Source organism: Hippocampus bargibanti, linkage group LG14, assembly GCF_051943395.1.
Source record: "Hippocampus bargibanti isolate YZ-2025 linkage group LG14, ASM5194339v1, whole genome shotgun sequence".
NCBI classification, from domain to species: Eukaryota; Metazoa; Chordata; class Actinopteri; order Syngnathiformes; family Syngnathidae; genus Hippocampus; species Hippocampus bargibanti.
Window position 1 is genome coordinate 4,385,216 of NC_142747.1, and position 22,763 is coordinate 4,407,978.

At 45.1% G+C, this 22,763-nt stretch overlaps 1 protein-coding gene across 3 annotated transcripts in view; it reads left to right on the forward strand.

Annotated features, from left to right (window-relative positions):
* Positions 1 to 8,139: 8,139 nt before the first annotated feature.
* Positions 8,140 to 22,763, forward strand: part of LOC148888047 (FRAS1-related extracellular matrix protein 2-like) — a 127,401-nt gene continuing 112,777 nt past the window's right edge. For all 3 annotated transcript variants that reach the window (XR_016117155.1, XM_089013687.1, XM_089013688.1), the window contains exons 1-2: positions 8,140 to 13,386; positions 15,114 to 15,203. Coding sequence is in view for 2 of the 3 variants with exons in the window: in XM_089013687.1 (XP_088869813.1) it covers positions 8,370 to 13,386; positions 15,114 to 15,203 (5,107 nt within the window). In the remaining variant the exon portion in view is untranslated. The remainder of the gene's footprint in view (positions 13,387 to 15,113; positions 15,204 to 22,763) is intronic.

The window sequence follows — 22,763 nt, forward strand, 5'->3', positions numbered from 1 at the left end:
TCCTTTCTTTTTTGGATGTAGAAAAAACTGGGCCAACCAAATGGTAATGGTATAAATGTTAGCACGTCCTGTGGTCCACTTCCTGGTATGTTGTTTTACTGATTTAAACTTTTCTGACTCAGGACGTTTATGTACGTGATAAATAAGGTTTATGGGCTTGAAGGCACCAGAAGCAGCAACTGAAGATGTTTGCAGCAACATCATTTAATATTAACCGCATCGTTTACTGAGGAAATGCTTTTCCTGCCCCAATTCGGCAATGAAATAAGCGCAGCGAAATCCACTCTCGATTTCAAGCAAATGCATCTCGACTCCTTTTCTGATGCGCTGGACCACCAAGCCATGCCTCACGTGTCTGCCAGGGTCTGGCCTGTCTGCTCAAAAAGAACACTGGTGATGCAATATTCAGAAATTCAAACATCATTAGGTGAACATGAACTAATTAGCGCTGCCAGGCCTCCTCGGTGCTTGACTGGCACACTGATGCAACCCAAACAGAGCTGTGCAATCACGTACTCGATATGTTAGGGTGATGGTTACTAGTAGCTCCACCTCTGGGCACGGTACTCTGCTACTTGCTACAAGTCAGTCGAGATAAGCCCTTTTCACACGGCTCTTTACAGGGTGGGGCTACCAGGGTCAAGGCTCAAGGGGGTTATAAATCAAACTCAAGGTCCAGGTGAAGTCTACATCTATCAGGAAGCATCAATGACACCAGTTAATAGATGACAGATGGCTCGGAGGGCAGATTAAGTTCATTACAGCATGGCTGGAGTAATGTGGAAATATTTGAAATATTCCCCCTCTTCCCCCAACAATGTTTTAGGCCACAACGGGCCCTCAACTCACTGTTGTTGAAGTTGACAAAAAAAATAGGTAGGTGGGTAGGTAGATCTGTAGGTAGGTTGGTAGGTAAGTAGGTAGGAAGGGAGGTAAGTCGGTAGGTACATAGGTAGGTAGGTAGGTCGAAAGGTAGGTAGGTAGGTCTGTCGGTAGGTTGGTAGGTTGGTAGGTAAGCAGGTAGGTCGATAGGTAGGTCGGTAGTTTGGTAAGTAGGTACATAGGTAGGTAGATCTGTAGGTAGGTTGGTAGGTAGGTAAGTAGGTAGGTAGGTTGGTAGGTATGTAGATAGGGAGGTAGGGAGGCAGAAAGGTCGATAAGTAGGTTAGCAGGTAGGTAGGTCAGTCGGTAGGTAGGTAGGTCAGTACATAGGTAGGTATTATGAGTTGGAAAAAAATAAAGATTATTCAGCCATGATATAATATCCCGAAACAATGTTGAAAGGTCACAAGAGTTTGTTTGAGACAGCATTTCATCTCATTCCCTCCCTGTGTATCATACTGTTTTCAGTGAGGCCATTTATTCATCAAACAGCGTTAATAAACCTCATTTGATTTGTTTGCCAAAGCCGTACGATGGCTCCCGCCATCCGTAATAGTCCAGCCACAGTGCATACCCGAGTGTGTGTGTGTGTGTGTGTGTGTGTGTGTGTGTGTGTGTGTGTGAGAGAGAGAGTATATGTGTCTGTTTCGAGGGCCCCGCCAAGGTAAAGAATATGATTAAATCTGACTGGGTTGCGCCGCCTGTTGAGTCGGGCGGCATCTTGAGAGTAATGAAAATTGGGGAAGATGGATTCAGCGGACGAGCAGCCGGCTTGGCCTTGTACTTGTGCGGGTTGCGCAATCTGCCTCAGTGGACCCAAGCTCCGCGTCGGCGATGCTGCCGTTTTGTGCTCGAAGCGGCGGAAAAGAATCATACCTGACAGAAAGTTGATGAACCGAAATTGCTTCTGCGATGACGTCAGGCAACCCCGTCTGGGGAACGACCGCCGAGGGCCCATCTCGCACTGCTAGCGAAACATGAGAAAGGAATAACCCGCATCTGCTCATTTGTTTTGTTACAGAGGGAGAAAATCACTTGATTGGGAACGAATTTCACCTTCTGGTTGTTTTCAGCCCTACCTAAAGCAACACATTGTTGTGGGCTTTTCAAAGTTAAAAGGAATTCCTTACTTTTGTAATCTTCAACCGACGAAAGTATCACTGTCCATTTGGGCGACACTTTACAGTGATACCTCAGTTTACGAACTTAAATGGTTCCCAGAAAGTGTGTGTAAGGTGAAAAGTTCACCTTCAAAACATTTATTTCCCATAAGAAACCATTAAAATGAGAATAATCCGTTCCCAGGTCCCCATAAAACATAATTTTCTACTAAAAAGCTTTAAAACCACACAAAATTTTGTAATTAAAGAAATAAACTTTCCTGTATAATAAAGCTGTGTTATTTACCTTTGTGATTGTAGTTGTGAATAGATGACAAACCTCCTGGTTGCCTCTTGATGATATCCAAGTGATGTTGCCGTGCTTTCTCGGTGATAATACCCTCACTTACACTGGCCCCTGCTAGCTTCCTTTCATTCATCCAAATAAACAGAAGTTTTCGTTTGCGTCCTCTTTGGCTGAACACTAGCCTGTGGTGGAGTCTTATTCGGTCCCATAATAGCAAAAGTACAAATCACGTCCGCACTCAAAGAAAGGGGGTGACGAAAACTAGTCCGCCAGCCACCGTGGCACTGTACGACCGTGTGGTTTGGTGTTCTTCTGCCGACAACTAGTCCGCCAGCCACCGTGACACTTCATGGGGTTTGGTTTGTCTGCCGAAAACTAGTTCGTCAGCCAAGACTATCTGCTCGCGAATTTAATGTTCGTGAGTCGAAAAGTTCGGGAGCTAAAGCGTTTGTAAGCTGAGCTATCACTGTACTTGGAATTAAGTGAATGGTGCTTTCTGCTGGCAACTGCATATCGACAAACATTTAAAAGAATAACATCAACAAATAAGGGCAACGTCCTGCCGAAACGGGGAGCGGGAGCAAAGTAAGTCAATTGCACCTTAAGCACAAAAGCACAGTATTATGTAAGCACAAAAGCACAGTATTATGAATTTCATTGAATGTTCTCTTGAATGTGTATCGTTGGTCATCCCCGGCGCAACTCCTGATGCTTTCGAATCAAAGTCCCAAGGTTTGGGATATGATCCAATTCCTTCTCAGTCGGGGTTGCTGTCAGATGGTTTTATTCAGCCGACCCTGATCCCCCTGCCTCCCATCCTCCCCTTTTCTCTTCTATCTGGAAGCTGTCAAAGCCTGAGGGGCTTTTTCCTCACAGTTTGCTTGGCTACGCTGATAATTGGGCTCTGTCAACAATGACCAATGCCCGTTTCTATACATTCCAAACCTTAACATGCTGTTTCTCAGGGCAAATTCCAGCATAATTTCTTCATCGCTATCAATTATTGTTCAGTTACGTGCTTGCAATTATCTTTCAGATACAGGTATGTGTGTGTGTGTGTGTGTGTGCGCGCGCGTGTGTGCGTGTGTGCGAGTGTGCGAGTGTGTGTGTGCGCGCGTGTGTGCGCGTGTATTGGTGTGTGTTCGCGTGTCGTGTGTGTCTGTGTGTGTCTGTGTGTGCCTGTGCACGCGTGTGTGTACGTGTGTGCGCGTGTGTGTGCGTGTGTGTATGTGTGTGTGTGTGTGTTTTATAATTATTACTTTTCAAGAAAAATTAAAATGCATTTCGCCATTGTGATTTTTTTGTCTCTCTTGATAAAACACGTGTAATTTAATGAGAATTTAAGAAGCAACATTTTTGTCACTGTTATGCGGCGAGACAGCAAGCAGGTGGAAAGATGATAAAAGTTCACTTAGTCAAAACCAGGAAGGATATTGTGAGTTTTCTTTTTTATTTGAAGTTGTGGTGGATGTCGGTTTTCGGCAAACCACAGGTAATACTTTTCTCTAGGCCAGGGGTCGGGAACCTTTTTGACTAAGAGAGCCATAAAAGTAAATTATTTAGAAATGTTTTTCAGTGAGAGCCACACACACGCGCGCACATACAAACGCTCGCGTGCGCGCACACACACACACCCGCGCGGCCACTTTTCAACAAAATATCAGAATGTATTATTTAAAATAACTTTGTGATAGTACTTACCGTTAACATGAATGGTTTTCCGTTCCTCGTGATTGGTAAAAGGGGCGTTTACCTGTTTCAACATGACGGCCACTATCATCCAATCAAAATGGCGCTTTCGGCCAACTGCAGCCCCAACGGGAAATGAACGGCGGAATAAAATGACAATATGTATTTAGTTTTATCGGCGAGCCATATGCAATCATCAAAAGAGCCATAACTGGCTCATGAGCCATAGGTTCCCGACTCCTGCTCTAGGCTGTACTTTCTCCCTCTTCGTCCGCCCTGAAGCGACTTCCTCATTCTGGTTTTAAAGGTGGTTCACCTGAGCTTCTGGCCTATCAGGTCCCAGCGGCAATTGGCCATTCCCAGGTGGCTGCAATCACCTTCTCAGAGACAATTAGCGGTCTCCCGACTCTACTGTTTTGGATGGGAGAAAGGTGCACCTTTCTCCCATCCAAAATCCAGAAAAAAACGAAATCTTTCAACATTTCTTTTGGCATCATGACATCCACTTCTATCCATTCTGGTTGGCAACTAACGGGTGGCGCTGGTCAGCCCCGCCTGCAGCTGCAGAGGTCGTTTCAATAACTTGGGTAGAGGCCCTGTCAATAAGTGGCAGTTAAAAGGACAGGTGTCAGGTTTGTTTCATCTTGTTGTAGTTAACTCATGGTTTTGTACCTTTCTGTTCTGATGACTTTGATGTTTGAGATTTTGTTCCTGCTGACTTTATTTAATACAATTTGTCGATTACACCTTGCTTCGCCCTACTGCCTGCTTTTTTTGGGATCCACCACCTCGCAAACCGTGATAATTTTCATATGAATGGGCCAAGTGTTTCGCAAATCCGGCTCACAGCGCAGAGGTTACAGGGTTTGATTCTGACTCTGGCCTTATTGTGTGGTATTTGCATATTCTCCCTGTGCCTGTGTGGGATTTCTGTCAGTAGTTTCCCCCCTACTCCCAAACCCCCACAGACATTTACTTTGGCACCAGTACGTCTGGGAAAATAGTACTCAATTCAAGTACAGCACAGACCATAAAAACTAAAATAACATAAAAAATGGAGCAGGTTCGAATGCCATCAGTAAATTTTTGGGGTTATCTGTGTTTTTTTTTTGAAGATGGCAAATTGATTGCCTGGTTCATCAGGGCCGCATTTATCAACACGGCCCTGCACTGTTTTTGCCTCAGGATGATATGAAAAAGCATCCAAATAGGGTCAAGGGGTGACTCGTGATGGCCGAGGTCAAATTTGACGAGGTACCGGAGGGGTCGAAACACAATGCAAAGGACAGCCAACAGTTAAGCAGCGAAGCAAACACGAAGGGACAGCTGCCACCGTCACTCTTTGCCTTGTGCCCTCTGCGACGGCCCAACTAAGCCAAAAGAGCCACTTTTCTATTTTTTAAGGCGCCCCTGCCAACCCCTCACCAACATCCATAGTGTGGATGATGCTTCAAACTGCCTTTTGATTTTCGTACGGCTTTCTTTGACCTGCCCTGCTGGTTGGCTGCACTGCACGAGTGTCCGCTCACTTTTTATCATCATTCGCCGCTGTGGACTGAAGGCAGATCATGATCGGGCTTGTTGTCGTATAGAGAATGTTCCACTGAGGGGTGGGTGCGGGGGTTGATGAAGGAAGTGGTTGACAACACAGGGCCTGGCATGACAAGAGGAAAAATCTCACTGCCGAAACTCAAACACTTCATTTTTTACCAGCACCTTTCCCACTTACTTCAGGTGTCGAGATGATTTAGGGAGTTACAGTATCAATAACTTCACTTTAAATGATAACCAATGGGGAGCTCGTTTTATATATTTTAAGAAATCTTGTGAAAGCACCTGCGACCTTAAAGGACAACTAACACTTCCCGACATGTTGCGTCCATAATTTGTAAAATCACTTCAAATGACTTCTACTGAGCACATTTTACAAAGATTCCACCGCATATAGCTATATTTTACTTTTTAAAAGTCACGCTGAATATTCATAAAGTCTTGTTTTGGAGTTGATGTCGATGCCGGAAGTGACGTTATATTCGGCACGCCCCTGACCGAGAAAACGACAAACAATGCATTTTGGGCACTTTTTTTCGACTGAAAACACCGCATTGATTGCGAAATTAGAAGGAAAACTACATGATGGTGAATCATGTGGCAGCAAATTGCGGTAACACGCATAAAGAAGATGTAAGTATACACCAATTCCCAGCAGACAAACCAGCCATTTCCACCGTGTGATTTGTTACTCTATAGCGCTGTTGAGCTCTCTCTCGTCTCAACATCTCTGATGTTTGTGTGCTGTTCAAAGTGTGCCGCTGTCCCTAACCCTCCTTTTGTGTGTGTGTGTGTGTGTGTGTGCGTAAAACCCACCCGTCCGTCTTCCACGGATTTTAACCAATCACGGGCGGCTTTAACCGAAGGTCGGCTCTTATAAGCGGCTCCATATACTAGACAAAATGCCACTTGTGCGCCATCTTGTGCATTTTCTGGGCTGCTACATCGGAGTCCAGGTCTCCACTGGTTTCATCGCTTGCAGACGTCTCGAATCGATACGGAAGGACTTCTTTAATCAAGCGCAAACATTTATGCTTTCCTCTTCAGAACTGTTTGAATCATATTCATAACTGGATGAGTAACAAGAAAGCATCTTCTCCGAATCTGTACACGCCGTTGTTTTGATTCTGGAACAAGGCAGTTTGTGGGTGGGCCAAAGCTAACGTGATGTCACGAGCAAGGGGGTGGGACTATCTTAATCTCCCCAGTTTTGAGCTCATTTGTGGCAGTTTTGGGACACTAAGTCATTTTATTGGTGTTTTGAATTTGACTAAAATATCAGCTTGCATGTTATTTTAAATGCTCTAAAAACGTTTTTCTGATGTCAGTTAGGAAACACAAAATGGTGTCGGTTGTCCTTTAAGTGGAATATGCGCTGTAAATAAATAAATATACCTGTATATTTAGCGTAAAAAAACAGCAACTCATGCAGGTGAAATTGCACAGAAAGATCTTGTTACACGAATACCTCCCCTTCAGTGTGTTCATTTGTTTGTTTGTTTGTTAAAAACCTACAACACAACATTAACATTTAAAACAAACAAGGTTCATACATTACATACAATTATGAACAGTAACAGAGGATGAGTAGCACATAAGAGGATTTTCTAAAAGAACAACACTATTGTTAAGCACTAAAGTAGGAGATCTTGTGTTGCCATGACAATTGCTGAGGTACTACTCTCCATTTATATGCCAGTCTGCCATCATAACTATCTTGAAGTGTTTCTTTTATGGGAAGTTGACAATATATGTATTATAAATGATTATTGAAAGGCATACAAGCTAAATGTTGAAAGCAAACACGAAGCTGTAGCATCCATTGATGAAAATAGATTGTCTCACATCTCATGTCCCACATAAATCCGCTTCAATTCCAAGCCGCGACAGAAGAAGCGGCATGACATTGGCAAGCTGCCAGACGCAAGTACCGTATTTTCCGGTGTCTAAGGCGCACCCCCAATGAAATGTTGAAACTTTTTCCATACATGAGGCGCACCGGACTATAAGGCACACCGTCAATGAATGAAAAAAGTATTTCAAATGTGATGTAATGTAGGGAAAGAGATGCCCATTTCATGGTAAGATCTGTGCATTGTCATCAAATGGTGAGTATAGTTTTTGCTTTTTTGAATGTTGCTGTGCCGATGACCATTTTGTGTTTGGGAGCCTTTTACTGAGCGAGTTGCTTGTTCTGTAGCCACAAAGGGACATAATAAATAGAGAGGGTTGTGTCAGGAAGGGCATCCGACGTAAAAGCTTGGCCAAAACAAACATGCGGATCAAACCTCTAAAGATAGAGGACCCCTTGAAGGGAAAAGCCGAAAGGAAAAGAAGATTACATGTAGGGCCAGGCAAGAATAAAAAGTAGCCATGAGCGGCTTTCGCCTAAAGAGGGCGACAAAGCTTTCCACTTGACGGCAGTTTCTTCTGCGCTGATCTTTCTATGCAAATACTTGTCGGTGAGGAGAATTCTTCACACCAACCCAAGTGGAAATATGCCGGATGTGACAGAATTGACGCTTTAATTGACGCGACGAGTCTTCATCTCCTCTCCGTACGATCAAATTCCCCCCGGTGATGGCGGCCAATAGAATGGAAGGGGGCGCGGCTCCTTTACTCCTTCCAAGAGCAGCGAGAATGAAGTTTGGCTCGCCAGTGCACAGACGCTGCAGGAGAATCATGCACCTCGGCAGCGGGGGTTGCATGATGCCGTGTGACTCTTCAACTTTAGTTGCGTGAGTGCTCGTGTGTACGTGCGTCCCCGTGTGTGTGAGTGAGTGAGCGTGTGTGTGCGCGTGCCGCGCAAAGTTAAACCAGTCTCCCGTGTGCGGCTCCAAATGGGTGCAGCGTCTACTCCGCGCGTGCATGCGTCCAGCGCCGCTTTTCTCACGCTGGCGCTTGTTCTCACCGCGACGAGCGACGGCGCGCAGTTTGGGAAACAGCTAGGGCTGTCCTACGCGCTGAAGTCCGAGTTGTCAGAGGACACGGTGCTGGTGGCCAACAACGGCATTCGAGTGCCTTTTGGGAGGTCAGCCTTTGTGGACCCCATCAACGACCTGGTGATTCAAGTTCAGCCCCGTGACAGGTGCGTCATCACCGTCCTGGACAACGACCCTCTCTCCCAGAGGCCAGGGACCTTAACCCCCAAAAAGTTCGCATGTGAATTTGGACCCAACGATGTCAAGTATTCCCACTTTGGCTCCCGGAGTCCCGCCAGGGACCGGGTGAGACTGCAGCTCAGGTATGACATGGAGACCCACACCATTGTGATCCCTTTCATGATGGAGGTGGAGGTCATCTTCACGCAGCTGGAGGTGCTCACCAAAAACATGCCGCTCATGGTGGAGAAGGTGCTGGGCACCAGCAACTCCATCGACAGGAATGTTTTGGAATTTACATTTGACAGGCTGGCACACCGGTGCAGGATAACCCCCCTGACCAGGGAAGGTGCGTTGCCCAGATACGGCATCTTGGTCGATGAAAGAAACTTGGCCACTGGAATGACTGACTGCGAGGAATTCGTCAGGATGAACCTCTACTATCGGCACACATTTCCTTTGAAGTCGCCCAGCAGAGATTACATCCCTATGGTGGTTGAACTTCATGACAAAGAGGGCAACCTTCTCAAGCAGGAGTTCTTCCAAATCTTAGTGAGGATTAAAGAAGGCGAGGAGAACACACCACCCAAACCGAGTTTCCTGGCCATGATGATGATTGAAGTGGACCAGTTCGTTTTGACGGCGCTCACCAGCGACATGCTGGCCGCCGAGGATGCTGAGTCGCACCCCGATGAATTAATTTTCAACATCACGTCACCACTGTCCTACGAGGAGGGCTACATCGTGAGCACGGACGACAGGAATTTACCAATAACATCCTTTTATCAGGGTGACCTCAAAGACTTCAAAATCGCCTACAAGCCCCCTGCGGTGGATTCCGACAGCGAGCGCATTTTCCAGCTGGAATTTGAGGTGGTGGACACGGAGGGGGCTGTGTCGGATCCTTTTGCTTTCATGATCGTTGTGAAGCCCATGAACACCTTGGCCCCAGTGGTGACCAAGAACACCGGTCAGTTGCTATATGAGGGACAATCCAGGCCAATTTCCAGCTCACAAAATCTGGAAATCAGTGACGAAGACAACCTGGACAAGGTCAGAATCTCTGTGATCGATGGCCTGAAACATGGCCACTTGACCACTTTGGGATCTGGTGGGAAATTTTTCACACCGGCTCACCTCAACGCCGGCCAACTCGTTTATCAGCACGACGGCAGCGACACTTACAGCGATAACATCGTTTTCCGAATGACGGATGGCTCGCACGAGGTGGAGTTTCTGTTTCCCATCACTGTCGTGCCCACCGACGATGAGCCGCCCATAATCAACGCCAACACGGGTTTGGTCGTCTACAAAAACCAAATGGTGGCCGTTTCCTCTCTCATGCTCAGTGCGGCTGACATTGACTCGGAGGACTCCACCATCAAATTCGCAATCCAGCCTCCCTTTTCCGCCATCGGGCAGGTCCTGTTGCGCCAGGCCGAAGCCCCAGAGGACCCCTCGACGTGGAAGTTCAGCGAGGAGGAGGAAATGTATGAGAAGGCGGTGACCGAATGGCTGCAGCAGGATGTGGCGGACGGCAAAGTCTTTTACAAGCATGTAGGGCCCCACAGCAGCCGCACTGTCATGGATCAGTTCAAGTTCCGTGTTCAAGACGACAATGAGCCCCCCAACCAGTCAGAAGAGAGCTCCTTTGTAATCAAAATCCTACCCGTGGACGACCTCCCACCTGAGCAGCACCCAGGGGCCACGCTGCAAATGACTGTGCACGAGTATCAGCTCACGCATTTGCGCCAGAAGTTTCTCCGTTACACCGATCTGGACTCTGAGGATCGCGACCTCAAATACGCTATCCTCCGACCGCCGACGGACACGGATGAGAATAGCCCAGTGATACTGGGAGCTCTGGTTTTGACCGAAAACCCAGAAGTTGAAGTCACGACTTTCACGCAGGCTCAAATCAACCATCACAAAATAGCTTACAGACCACCAGATCTGGAGCTGGGAATCACCACGCACGTTTTGCAGTTCCGATACACGGTCGAGGATGTTTCGGGCAACAGCGCCAACGGTGTTTTCACCATAGTCCTCCAACCGGTGGACAACAAGCCACCGCAGATCACCAACTCTGGATTTACAGTGCTGGAACGGGGTACGCATACCATTACGAGCGCTGAACTCTATACATCAGATTCAGACACTGACAGCAACCGGATCTCTTTTACTGTTTCTCAGCCTCCTCTGCATGGGCACATCAGGTTCCTGTTCACAGATATGATGAGAGGAGATGATTTTAACCTGGAGGACATCGACAATGGTCGAGTTTCTTACATTCACAACGGGGACGAATCGACGTCGGACTCGGTACAATTAGACGTCAGCGATGGGGTCCACGTGGTCCCGATCAACGTCAAGATCAACGTCAAGCCAATTGATGATGAGACGCCATCTATCAGCCTTCCCGAGGGCACCATCGGCTCTTCTATTGATGTCCTGGAGAACGGGGGGACTGAAATTACTAGTCGTGTCATTCAGGGGAGAGACGAGGACACAGACGACCTGCGCTTAACCTTTATCTTGGAGGATCCACCATCGCTTGGCGAAATTTTGGTCCGGGGCATCCCTTCTGGCATGTTCACCCAGGCCGATATCATCAACGGCCACGTGATCTACGCCCATACCAGCGGTGAATTGGGTTTCACTACGAGAGTAGACAATTTCACTTTAACTCTGACGGACATGTCTGACGAATGGACTGTAGGAGGCAATAAGATTACTGGAGTCAGAGTGCATGTGACCGTTCTCCCCCTGGACAGCCAAGCCCCGGAGGTCTTTGTGGGCAAGCTCTTCTCCGTCCTCGAGGGTGAGAAGAATGCTATCCTGAGTCATCACATCAGCGCAGACGATATGGACACGCTCATCGAGGACCTCCTGTGCACCATCATCGTTCAGCCGACTTCGGGCTATGTCGAAAATATCTCCCCGGCCCCCGGCTCCGAAAAATCCAGGTCCGGTGTTGCTGTCAGCGCTTTCAGCATCAAGGACATTCAGCGCCATCACATTTATTATGTTCAAAGCATCCACAGAGGAACGGAGCCTGTCGAGGACAGGTTCACATTCAGATGCTCCGACGGAATCAATTTCTCAGAGAAGCACTTTTTCCCCATTTCCATTGTCCCTGCCAATGACGAAAAGCCTGAGATTTACATGAGGGAATTTGTCGTTATGGAGGGCATGAACATAGTGATCGATACCCCCATTCTGAACGCTGCCGATGGCGATGTTCCATCTGACCAACTCACGTTCATCATCACCAAACTCCCCACGCACGGATTTCTTCTCAATCAACTGACTACCGGCACAGTTCCTGTGTCCAACTTCACCTTGGAGCAGATCAGGGAGGCCTCCAGCATTGTTTATGAGCACGATGACACGGAGACCACGCAGGACAGCTTTGACTTGCTCCTGACCGACGGCAAGTTCAGCGTACAGAAGACTGTGATCGTCATGATCATCCCCGTCGACGACGAGACACCCAGAATGGCAATCAACGACGGTCTTGATGTTGAAGTGGGCGACACAAAAGTCATCAACGGCAACATTTTAAGGGCCACCGATCTGGACTCAGACGACGACACGCTGACTTACGTCGTGCGCTATGCGCCCGGGCAGGGTTATCTTCAGAAAACAACGGCAAATGGAGTTCGGCAAAATATAACCGCCGGGATGAATTTCACCCAGGCTGATTTGAACCGGGGTTTCATCATTTACGTGCATAACGGCCAAGAGGGTGTTCGCGACCTCATCAAATTCGACGTGACTGATGGCTTCAACCCTCTGATTGACCGATACTTTTATGTGACAGTGGGTGGGATTGACATGCTCTTCCCTTATGTGGTCAGTAAAGGCGTTTCACTGAAAGAAGGCGGCCGGGTCACCCTGACAACAGACCTGCTCAGCACCAGCGACCACAACAGCCCGGATGAGCATTTAATCTTTACAGTCACCCGCGCTCCGGTGCGAGGCCACCTGGAGTGCACAGACACGCCTGGAATGCCCATCTCGTCCTTCACACAACTTCAGTTGGCCGGCAACAAAATCTACTACATCCACACAGCCGACGATGAGGTGAAAATGGACAGCTTCGAGTTTGAAGTGACTGACGGCTACAACCCTGTGTTCCGCACCTTCCGCATATCCATCGCCGACGTGGACAACAAAAAGCCGGTGGTGACGGTGCACGGCGTGGTGGTGACGGAGGGCGAGAACAAGCTCATCACACCCTTTGAGTTGACGGTGGAAGACAGAGACACCTCGGACCGACTCCTGAAGTTCACCCTCACCCAGATCCCCATTCACGGGCGCCTGCTCTTCAACGCCACCCGGCCCGTCACCTCCTTCACCAAGCAGGACTTAAATGAGAATATGATCAGCTACTGGCATGACGGAACAGAGAGTGCGGAGGACAGCTTCTCCTTCACAGTCACGGATGGCACCCACACGGACTTTTACATCTTCCCTGACACCATCTTCGAGACCCGAAAGCCCCAGGTCATGAAGATCACCATCCTCCCATTGGACAACGGCGTTCCGCAGATTGTGGTGAACAAGGGCGCCCCCACATTGCGGGTTTTGGACGGCGGGCGCCTGGGTTTTGTGATCACTGGCAAATCCCTGAAAGCCGAAGACCGAGACAGCACGCAGAGTTCCGTGCTTTTTCGTATCACCACTCCACCACAGCACGGCTACCTGATCGATGCGAGCAAAGGGAACGCCACGGTCAACACTTTCAGACAAGGTGATAAGAGGTCATCGCTGGTCTCTCCCCCCACCCCTTTTCCCTAAAAAATGTCTTTTGAATTTTGACACTGACAACGAGCGATAAATGACGGGAAAGCTACCAGTGCTTTGGAGATAAGTTTCTTCAGATACACAAAATTCACTCACAACTTGTGTTTTTTTAAATTAATTTTTAAATTGTTGGCAACATTTACATGTTGTACGATGGTGCAAAGTTGGGTGTGGTTATGGGCAATGTCCTTTATTTACAATGACTTTCCTAAATTGTTGAATTAGCTGGAATGCGACATGCCAACTTGCCAAAATGTAGATTTTTTTTCAATTTTAGAAACAAAACATGAACTTCTATTGTTAATGCTATATTGGCTGGTTGGGCTCGAACTCCAGAACCTACATTGCATCATTTGATATTTAATTTTTCATTATTTTGCTACATTTCTCACGATGGTGCCCCCCACCAAAAATGCTGACAAATGGTCATGTGTTAATTTATTTATTCACTCAAGGGTCTCTGCTATTGTGTGTGCTGAAGTATGTTATCGCCTCAGGCAGCCGTGGATCTCGCTGGACAATTACAAAGAGAACCTAATGGAATACACTGACGGGAAGGTAGCGCAGGTGATTTGTACCATACCAGAGACACTTTTCGTACGAGCAGACAGGAAGATCACTGGCGTCGCGACAAATAACTGGCAAATATGTCAAACTAAGAGAGAGCGTAGGTCAAGTCGCATCCCTAAATTTTGCACACTGCAAGTTACAGACCACATGTGCATCCGCTGCCTGGCTGTTATTTGCCCGGCTGGTGCGTTCCCCGAGAGGCCTGTTGAATATTTCACCAGTAAACAGACAGTTGATAAAGTCGCCGTCCGTCTTTTTTTATACGCAGATATGCTCTTTGAAGGGAAAAATGTTTGGCCATCTACTATTGAAGATGGCAATGGGTATAAACCTTCGGCTGCTACCGAGCCAGAGCTGTGAAAAGAGATTGTCGAGCAAGAATCGAACCTCAGAAATACAGAATAATCCCTCGCTGTATTTTTTTTCTTTTACTCTATATGATTCAAGGGCTGTGACAAAGTCAATTGCATTTCCTGCTACTCTTTGCGATTCGAGTGCTGACGCACAATTCAATGGCTAAATGACCCTGGGGGCAAAACTAGGGCGTTGTGACGAGGTGAGCGGTTCCGACTTGCGAATGCGGGGGGAAAAAAGACTACCAGTAGAGATAAGATAACAAACTTTTTAATAGTCCCACAATGGGGAAATTTGCAAACTACAGCAGCCAAGTTGAAAGAGATAATCAAATAAGATTGACTTGCGGAGTCAGTACTTCATACACTAGACTTGATGCACCTGTCATTTCGTGTAAAAAAAAATCAAGAGCCATCTAGAACTGCTGCGATTTATTTGGGGTCAGAGACACGTGAAAGATGCAAGTGTGTGCTGACTACTATTTAACATGTCTTATGGCAGTTGTAAACTTTTACAAACACAATATTTAAGTCCTTTAGTTTGAATTTATTATGATTATTATTTTTTACTTCCCTTCATTGAATCCACATCCCTTCATTGAATCCACATCAGTGGTGGGTTTCAAATGATTTATGTCCTCCTATTTGTTTGTGGTTACCAGTACAAAAAAAGAACAACCCCCCCCCAAACCTAAGTCACCTTTGAACATCAAAAGCCACAAAACTGATATTCTCATCTCCCTTTATCTAGCGGACATCAATGATATGACCATCTGCTACGTCCTGAGGAAGGGTGCCGATGCTACGGACGACGTCTTCCAGTTCTCCATAGAAGACAGCGGTGAGTCACCCGTTGGCTAAAGCTCCATTTCCCGCTATGGAAACATCACCCACGTTTGGTACCAAAGTCGCGATACGTTGCACAGCATTTTGCCATGCACTTTGCCGATTTCACAATTTAAACAAGCAATTTAATTCAAGTACAGTGATACCTCAGCTTACGAACTTAATTGGTTCCCAGAAAGTGTGTGTAAGGCGAAACGTCCCTCTGCCGAACATTTATTTCCCATGAGAAACCATTAAACATGAGAATAATCCATTCCCAGGTCCCCATAAAACGTAATTTTTTACTAAAGAAGCCTTGAAACGAAAGAAAATATACCTTATTTTCTGTATAATAAATGTGCTATTATATTGCAATTAAAGAAATAAACTGGACCTTTGTCATGGTAGTTGTCAATGGATGACAAACTTCCAAGTTACCTCTAGAATTTAGAGTCTAGATCAGCCATGGGCAAACTACGGCCCACAGGCCACATGCGGCCCGTTAGGCTTTTTAATCCGGCCGAACTTGTCCAAATTATAGTAAAAACAGTGTCTGAAACTCGTGACAAAAAGGTAGCGGACAAAAGGGCAGACAACTCAGAAAAGTTGACTGCCCCGCTTTTCACAACTTGAAACACCATAAGCCAGCAATCACAAAAAAAAAAACAAACATCCCAAAGTATTAAGTTTTTTATATTAATTAAGGCTGTACCTACCAATAATGTTACCTTGCTTAATTTACAGTAAATGTCCAAGGCTGCAGATTTCACTGCAGTAGTCATTTGTTAACATGGTGCACAATGCAATGTTTGCATTGCTTGCTTCAAGCCACTAAGCCCCTTTCATAACTCTCACGTACACTTTACAGTCACGGTTTGATATAAATTTACATTTTTTAGCGTCACACATGTTGTTAGCTTCTTTTGAATCTTTCTTCTGGGCTGAGGTTCTGTGCATCTATTTTGGAAAATGAGATGCAAATGCACAACCTTAGAACGCTTGCGAAAGTCCGGAAGAAAGAAGCAGACTTCTGATTGTCTGCCGTGCCGAGTATGCAAATTTCAACTGCAGGTAGCCTATGTCTGTGTGCTTGGCGACGGTACACGTGTACTGTTTGCGCGTGAAGGCGAGGGCGTCCGTGGAGAGTTTGTAGAGGCGCGGTCAGGACAATCCATCCATGATTTTGCGGAATTTAACACAAGTAGGTATTATTGAGCTTGAATATTTTGTTGTGTAATAGTATGTTTTGAATGTTGAAAGTGATTTCATTTTTCAATAAATGTTGATTTCTTAACTTTGCCCCTTCGATTGAAACGTATTAAAAACAGACGCAATCTTGATAAATCACAGTGCATATGTTATTTTAATCTATTTCCATTTCCTCCTCCCAGTATCTGCGAAATAGTCTGTAAATGCCATATCTTGCATATTCTTTGAGACAAATTTATTAATTGATCAGGGATATTTTTCACATTTGAAAGACAGTTAATAGTGTAGTGTTCTTACTGTGCCATGAGGTTTGTACACACTACGTTTAAAGGACAACCGGCACAATTTTTTTTGTTTTACAGCATCTAAAATACCCAAAACACGCAGGCTGATATTTTTAGTCAAATGAAAAACACCAATAAAAATGACTTCAAAATGAATCCGGAAATGGCCAGTTTCAGAAGGTCCCACCCCTTTGTTCGTGACGTCACGCCAAGATGTCTTGCCTTGCTCGAGAATCAAAACAATGGCTTCAGATTCGGAGAAGATGCTTTCTTGTTACTCATCCAGTTATGAATATGATTCAAATCGTTCTGAAGACGAAATCATAAATGTTTGCAATTGATTCAAGGAGTCCTCCCATTTCAATTCGAGCCGTCAATGACAGCAATGTAGCACCCAGAAAATGCAGAAGATGGCGCCCAAGCTCCGTTGGAAATGGGCTGATTTGTGTCAACTAGTATCAAATAGTAGTCTTGGTGCAACACACAACGATTCACCATCGCGTTATTTATGTGTTTTCCTTCTAATTTTGCCATCAACACGGATCAACACGAAGTACCGCAAAATGCATTGTGTGTCACTTTCTCGGTCAGAGGCGGTCCAAACGTGACGTCACATGGGGATTGTCATCAACTCGAAAACAAGACTTCATGAATATTCAGCGCGAGTCTTAAAACGTAAACTATAGCTAAATGCGGTGGAATCTTATTAAAATACGCTCAGTCGAAGTCATTTGAAGTGATTTTACAAATTATGGACATAACTTGTCCGAAGGCGTCGGTTGTCCTTTAATGCTTTAGGTTTGGTATTTCCGGCCCATACACTCCCTCCAAATGCTCTGTCAAATTTTAGAACCCATTGCGGCCCGCGAGTCAAAAAGTTTGCCCACCCCTGGTCTAGATCAAGGGTAGCTACTTCCCTGATTTTTCTTTTTGAAGTTGTGTCTTCTTGTCAACAGATGATTTGTATACTTTTTGTTGTGACCTTAAATTATAACCACTCAATATTTCAATGGAAAATCCTTTCTTGGCCATAAAAATAAAAAAATGATGCAGAGCGCTAAGTAAAACTACCTGCTTGTGCTACGTGACCACATCGCAAACCTTGCAACCTTAAAATATTTGCCGTTGTGATAAACTGAGGACTGTCCCACCCTCTGTGTTGAGATGAAAACGCAAAATCAAGCCAATGTTCATTTCGACCGTGCAGGTGTCAAGCCACGCTCAGCCGCCTATTTTTTAATTAAGTGTAAACACTGGCAGCACAGATGGAAGATTTACATTGAGTTCCTTCAGCTCAGTACGGCTGTGTGGGGAAATAAGTACGTCGTGAATCCGGGAACATGCATTTTTAATAATCTGGCTTTGCTGTCGATCGTACAGGCTGGCGCTGCGACCGTGTGATGAACGGAACAATTAACAAACGAAGGAGGACGACAAGGCGAGCATGTCGGTGTGGCCAATTAGCATGCACCCTGGCAATCCCCATTGCAACCTTTTATCATCTCCGGTGACAGTTCCTTGTGGCGTAAATAAAAAAAGCTTGTAGAAAAAGTTAACCATCCCCACCAAAACAAGTTAGTGAATGTGGTGAACAATAGATGTTCTTTAAGTTTGTGGTGACATTGCTGAAGTTATTTTCAGCCCATTTTTTTCTGGACGCCAAGGTCAAATTCCTAATTTGACTTGAATGGTTTCCACATTTCAGTAAAAAAAAAAAACTCAGTTTTTTTGGTGCCCAGACAAAGTGTCTCCCACAAAGTAACTGCAGTCAAACTGTCTGTGTTAGCTCTCAGTCGTACAGGAGTGGTCCATCGATGAGAAGGTTTCTTCAGCCGTCATCTGTACAAATTTGAAGGTTTCGGACGTTTCGCCTCCTATCCAAGAGGCTTCGTCAGCGAACTAAAGTCTTACTGGTCGTATCGGCCCTATTTGTATATCCCTAATGTCCAGACATGGCGGCACTGGACACAGGTAGGTCCCTACTCTCAGGTTGGGGGGAGCAGAGGACCACTCCCTGTGCCCCACTGATTGTCCCTACATTCCTGACTAACGACTGGCCTATTTTCCCCACTCCTACCGGTATCACCTCATCAGCATTACAAATGTTGCCTAACCTGTTTTGCCTAAGCAGGCTATTGTATGAACGATCCAAATTGAACCTCACCCCACCAGACCGGTTTAATGAAGGATTTTGTTGCTTCTTTTACCCCCCTTTCAAACCGTCTATGTTCTTTCGCTAAGATTTTAACCTCATTGTCGTCAAATGAGTGGTTGCTAGCTTTTAGGTGCAAATGTACTGCAGATTGAGGCCCACTTGTATTATCCCTGCGATGTTGCTAAAGTCTTTTTTTGAGAATTTGTTGAATCTCCCCAATGTACTGCTCTTTATAATTTTCATTCTTACAATGTATTGAATAAACTACATTACTTTGTTTTTCATTTGGTAGCCTATCTTTTGGATGCGCTAATTTTTGCCTTAACGTGTTTATCGTTTGAAATAAGTAGGAATTTTGTGTTGCCAAAGGACTCTTTGTAGTTTTTCAGAAACTCCTGCAATGTAAGGTACTGCTACTCCTCTCCTTCTTGTATCTTGAGAATTTTTGGTTTAATTCTCTATTCTTTCTTTCTGACATTTGTTGAATGACAACTGAGTGTACCCACAGTTAGTGAGTGCTTAGGGTTAGTGCTGATATGTTTTGACTCCTTTTCTCTACCTTCAATGCTTGTTGGAATTAGTTTAGCCCTATGCTGGAGGGTTCTGATAACTCCTAGTTTGTGTTGTAAAGGGTGGTTAGAGTCAAAAAGTAAGTATTGGTCAGTGTGCATAGCCTTCCTAAAGTCTTCTGTTTTTAGTGCTCTGTCCTCTTTTATAATTACTTTACAATCCAAGAAGGCTCGTTGGTTGTCTTGAATGTCCTCACGAGTAAATTTAATGTTGATGTCTACAGAGTTGAGGTGATCTGTGAAGGATTGAATTTCTTCTTTTTTAATTATGACAAAATTATCGTCCACATATCTAAACCAGTGTCTCGGTTTTGTCCCCGGGAAGGATGTGAGGGCCTGTTTCTCCATCTCTTCCATGTCCAGATTAGCCACTATGGGTGAAACTGGTGAGCCCATAGCACAACCACGAATTTGTTTATAAAATTTCTCCCGAAATTGTAAATACGTAGTAAGTATTAAGGCAGATTTCCAATAATTGGCAGATGTGATCCGCTTTAAGTTTGGTTCTTTCATGCAGAGAAACGTCCGCCAGCAGTCTCGTCCTCACCACTGAGACTGCTGCTGGGGTTGGGACAGATGTAATGAGAGAAGTCACATCGTATGATGCCAAAGTTTCCTCAGGTTCCAATATGAGGTCTTTGATCCTCTCTACAAACCCTGTGGTGTTCTCTACGTGATATTCTGTGTTACCAACCAACGGAGCTAAGATAGTTTTTAAATATTTGGCTACATTGTATGTAGAGGAGTCAATGCTACAAACAATGGGTCTGACGGGGAACCCTCAGTGGGCCTCAATCGGCAGTACATTTGCACTTTAAAGCTAGCAACCACTCATTTGACGACAATGAGGTTAAAATCTTAGCGAAAGAACATAGATGGTTTGAAAGGGGGGTAAAAGAAGCGATTCTTATAAAACAACAAAATCCTTCATTAAACCGGTCTGGTGGGGTGAGGTTCAATTTGGATCTTTCATACAATAGCCTGCTTAGGCAAAACAGGTTAGGCAACATTCGTAATGCTGATGAGGTGATACCGGTGCGAGTGGGGCAAATAGGCCAGTCGTTAGTCAGGAATGTAGGAACAATCAGTGGGGCCACAGGGAGTGGTCCTCTGCTCCAACCAACCTGAGAGTAGGGACCTATCATAGCTGTGTCCGGCGCCGCCATGTCTGCACATTAGGGATATATAAATAGGGCCGATACGACCAGTCAGACTTTAGTTCGCTGACGAAGCCTCTTGGATAGGAGGCAAAACGTCCGAAACCTTCAAATTTGTACAGATGACGGCTGAAGAAACCTTCTCATCGCTGCAGTCAAACTGTCACAACCGGCTTATTTTCGGACTATTTTTTTCTGGACACCGAGGTCAAATTCCTAATTTGACTTGAATGATTTCCACAGTTCGGTAAAAAAAAATAAAAAAATTTTTTTTTTTGTGCCCAGAAAAAGTGTCTCCCACAAAGTAACTGCAGTCAAACTGTCACAACCGGCTTGATGGTGGCCCATTAATGTCTGCGGATAAGTTTTGTGGTGTGACCTGTCCACTCAGACTTTAAACGCTGACTCCACTGCAGCTTATGAGGCCATGAAGGAACATTTTTTTTCCTAATAAGATTTACTTTTGCCGGGTGGCTGCCCTGCATCCCTCGACAGAGCCTCTGGTACCGAGATGGGGCGGGGGTGGGAGGATAGATTGAGTCCGCGATCATTTTCAGCTGAGGAAAACACTGTTTCTCCCCCGTCACCTCATGCCTCACCCCACCCATCTTCCTTCTGCCCGAGCGTCTTTGCAAAGGTACTCGGCAATGCATCAGCGTGAAAGGATTTTTATCTGTCACCACCATCAGGCATGACAGCTGTAATTAAGTGTGACAAGGATGCCTGCTGTCGTCCAATATTGGTACGAATGCACCATTGGAGCTTAATTTGTAAATGTATTTGTTTGACAGGAACAACAGTCACCTTGCATTTCGAATGACATCCCATCTGTAACGGAGTTGGAAAGAGAATGGCAAAAAATAAATACATGAAATAAAATAACCTTTCATTACACTTTCATTGCATGGGCATAAAATCCGGTGAAAAATGTTTTTGGAAAAAGTAAACCAAAAAAATATATATACAGTAAAGTCTCGTTATATCAACATTCAAGGGAGTCCGAAAAAATATCGATATAACCGGGACTATCGATATATCCGACCCTGTTTGCATGTAATTTTCTCCGTGCGTGCATAGAAATAGTATCGATATAACCGGTATCGATATAACGAGACTTTACTGTATATCCACAATATGCACATTGCCAGCGCTAAAGCACAAATATGCATCAACAGTGGTTGTAGTTGAAATATCAAATCACTACGAGATGTCATGTCCGAGTTGTGCTTAAAGGACAACCGCCACATACGGACAAGTTGCGTCCATATAATTTGTAAAATCACTTCAATTGACTTCTACTGAGAGCCTTTTACAAAGATTCCACCACATAGAGCTATATTTTACGTTTTAAGACTCGCACTGAATATTCAAGAAGTCTTGTTTTCGAGTTGATGACGATGCCCGAAGTGACGTTATATTCGGAACACCCCTGACCGAGAAAGCGACACACAATGCATTTTGGGTACTTTTTTTTCATCTGAAAACATTGTGTTGATTGCGAAATTAGAAGCAAAAGTACATACATAACGTGATGGTGAATCGTTGTGTGTCGCAGCCAATTGCGGTAACACACATAAAGAAGATGTAAGTTTATACAAATTCCCAGCGGACAAATCAGCCCATTTCCAACACAGCATGTGCACCATCTTCTGCATTTTCTGTGCGCTACATCAGAGTCCAGATCTTCACCGGTTTCATCGCTTGCAGATGGCTCGAATTGATACGGAAGGACTTCTTTAATCGATTGCAAACATTTATGATTTCCTCGTCAGAACTATTTGAATCATATTCATAACTAGATGAGTAACAAGAAAGCATCTTCTCCGAATCTGAACTGCCATTGTTTTGATTCTGGAGCAAGGCAGTTTGTGAAGGAGTATCCTGACGTGACGTCACGAACAATGGGGCGGGACTTTATGAATCTCCCCAGTTTCGAGCTCATTTGTGGCAGTTTTGGGACACTTTAAGTCATTTTTATTGGTGTTTTGCATTTGACTAAAAATATCAGCCTGCGTGTTTTGGGTATTTTAGATGCTATAAAACGTTTTTCCGATGTCAGTTAGGAAACAAATAAATGGTGTTGGTTGTCTTTTAAAGGAGGGTCTTGTCTGATACTATTTTGCAACATGGGTGGTCCTAATATTTCTTGGCCGATTTAGATTTTTACCGCATGGTGTCAAAGTCAAGGTCCGCGGGCCAAAT